This window comes from Myotis lucifugus, unplaced genomic scaffold (genome assembly GCF_000147115.1).
Source record: "Myotis lucifugus unplaced genomic scaffold, Myoluc2.0 scaffold_854, whole genome shotgun sequence".
Classification (NCBI taxonomy): domain Eukaryota; kingdom Metazoa; phylum Chordata; class Mammalia; order Chiroptera; family Vespertilionidae; genus Myotis; species Myotis lucifugus.
The window spans coordinates 69,075-70,460 of NW_005871902.1; the positions used below are offsets into that span (position 1 = coordinate 69,075).

A 1,386-nucleotide genomic window follows, 5' to 3' on the forward strand; every position below is an offset into this window, starting at 1 on the left:
TAAAAGACAGTGATAACGAGTATGCATACATAGGCATATTCCAACAGTGTCTTATATATATTGCAATATCTGGATTACAGTTATAGAACTTTAAACATAGGCATGAATGTATGTGTACTTGTGGGTGTGGCTACACACACACACACACACACACACACACACACACGTATGCAGTTCCCTAACTCCTAGTTAATGGTGTGGAGCCTGCCCTCTGAGGTTGGGTCTGGAGGAATGTGGCCACAGGACAAGGCAGTCCTGTGTGTCGGCATCAAGGCCGCAGGGACCTGGGCTGGGCTGGCGCGGGAGGGCTGGCAGGGAGCCTGCGGTGACCGGGCTGAGGGTGTGTCCCGTGGGCATCACAGCGACGCGTCTCCCTTTCTGCAGGAGCTGTGTGTGATGTACCTGCCCCGGCTGTACCTGGACATCCACGTAAGAGGGGTCCCCTTGCCGGGGGAGGCGGGGGGGTGGTTAGATCAGAGAAGAAGGTCCCTCTGGCTCCTGGCTTCTCCCACGAGACGCCCCCTGTCGTCCACTCCCAGAACTACTGCGTGCTGGCCAAGCTGCGGGACTTTGTGGCCTCGCCCCACTGCTGGCGAGTGGCCCCGGTGGACGCCCTGAAGGACAAAGTGCGGAAACTCTACACCATCATGAACTCCTTCTGCAGGAGGGTGAGTGACGTCACAGAAGCTCTTGGTCTAGTGTTGTCAGCGGAGACATCTAGAGGAGGAGGGTGGGCCCTGGCCGGTGTGGCTCAGTGGATAGAGCGTTGGCCTGGGGACTGAAGGGTCCCGGGTTCAATTCCCAGTCAGGACACATGCCCGGGTTGTGGGCTCCATCCCCAGTGGGGAACGTGCAGGAGGCAGCCAATCAATTATTCTCTCTCATCATTGATGATTCTGTCTCTCTCTCCCTCTCCCTTCCTCTCTAAAATCATAAAAAATATTTTTTTAAAAAAAAACAAAAAGAAGAGGAGGGCTGGGAGAGGAGGGGACCAGGAGGAGGTAAAGTTTGCGGAGTGCTTCCTGTTCACAAAGCCCTCCCACAACCATCGTTGCCCTTGGTAAGTGATGGGGACCAGGACAAGCCCCCGGCCTCCAGGAGCCCCACGTGGGATGTGGGGACAGCACCCAGGACCCCGCGCTAACCCTGTAAGACACACTCGGCTGGGAGCTGAATGGAGCAGGTGGGGGAGAGGGGCTGTGGAGTCCCCAAAACCCCGGAGCCCCCCTCCCGGGGTCAGAGGCATGCACTGTGACAGAGAGAAGGAGCTCAGGTATGGCTCTTGTGACATGGAGAATAGGGAGGTGACAGAAAAAGCTAGGGGGCTGGTCCCGCTGAAGATGCCGAAAAGATTGTCATTTGAGTGGCCCCGAGGGGACAAAGTCT

General features: G+C 56.6%; 1 protein-coding gene across 1 annotated transcript in view; it reads left to right on the forward strand.

The window, feature by feature from the left end:
* The first annotated feature begins 231 nt into the window (after positions 1–231).
* Positions 232–1,386, forward strand: part of CYTL1 (cytokine like 1) — a 2,911-nt gene continuing 1,756 nt past the window's right edge. The window contains exons 1-2 of the mRNA XM_006106578.2: positions 232–429; positions 540–668. Coding sequence (XP_006106640.1) covers positions 232–429; positions 540–668 — 327 coding nt within the window. The remainder of the gene's footprint in view (positions 430–539; positions 669–1,386) is intronic.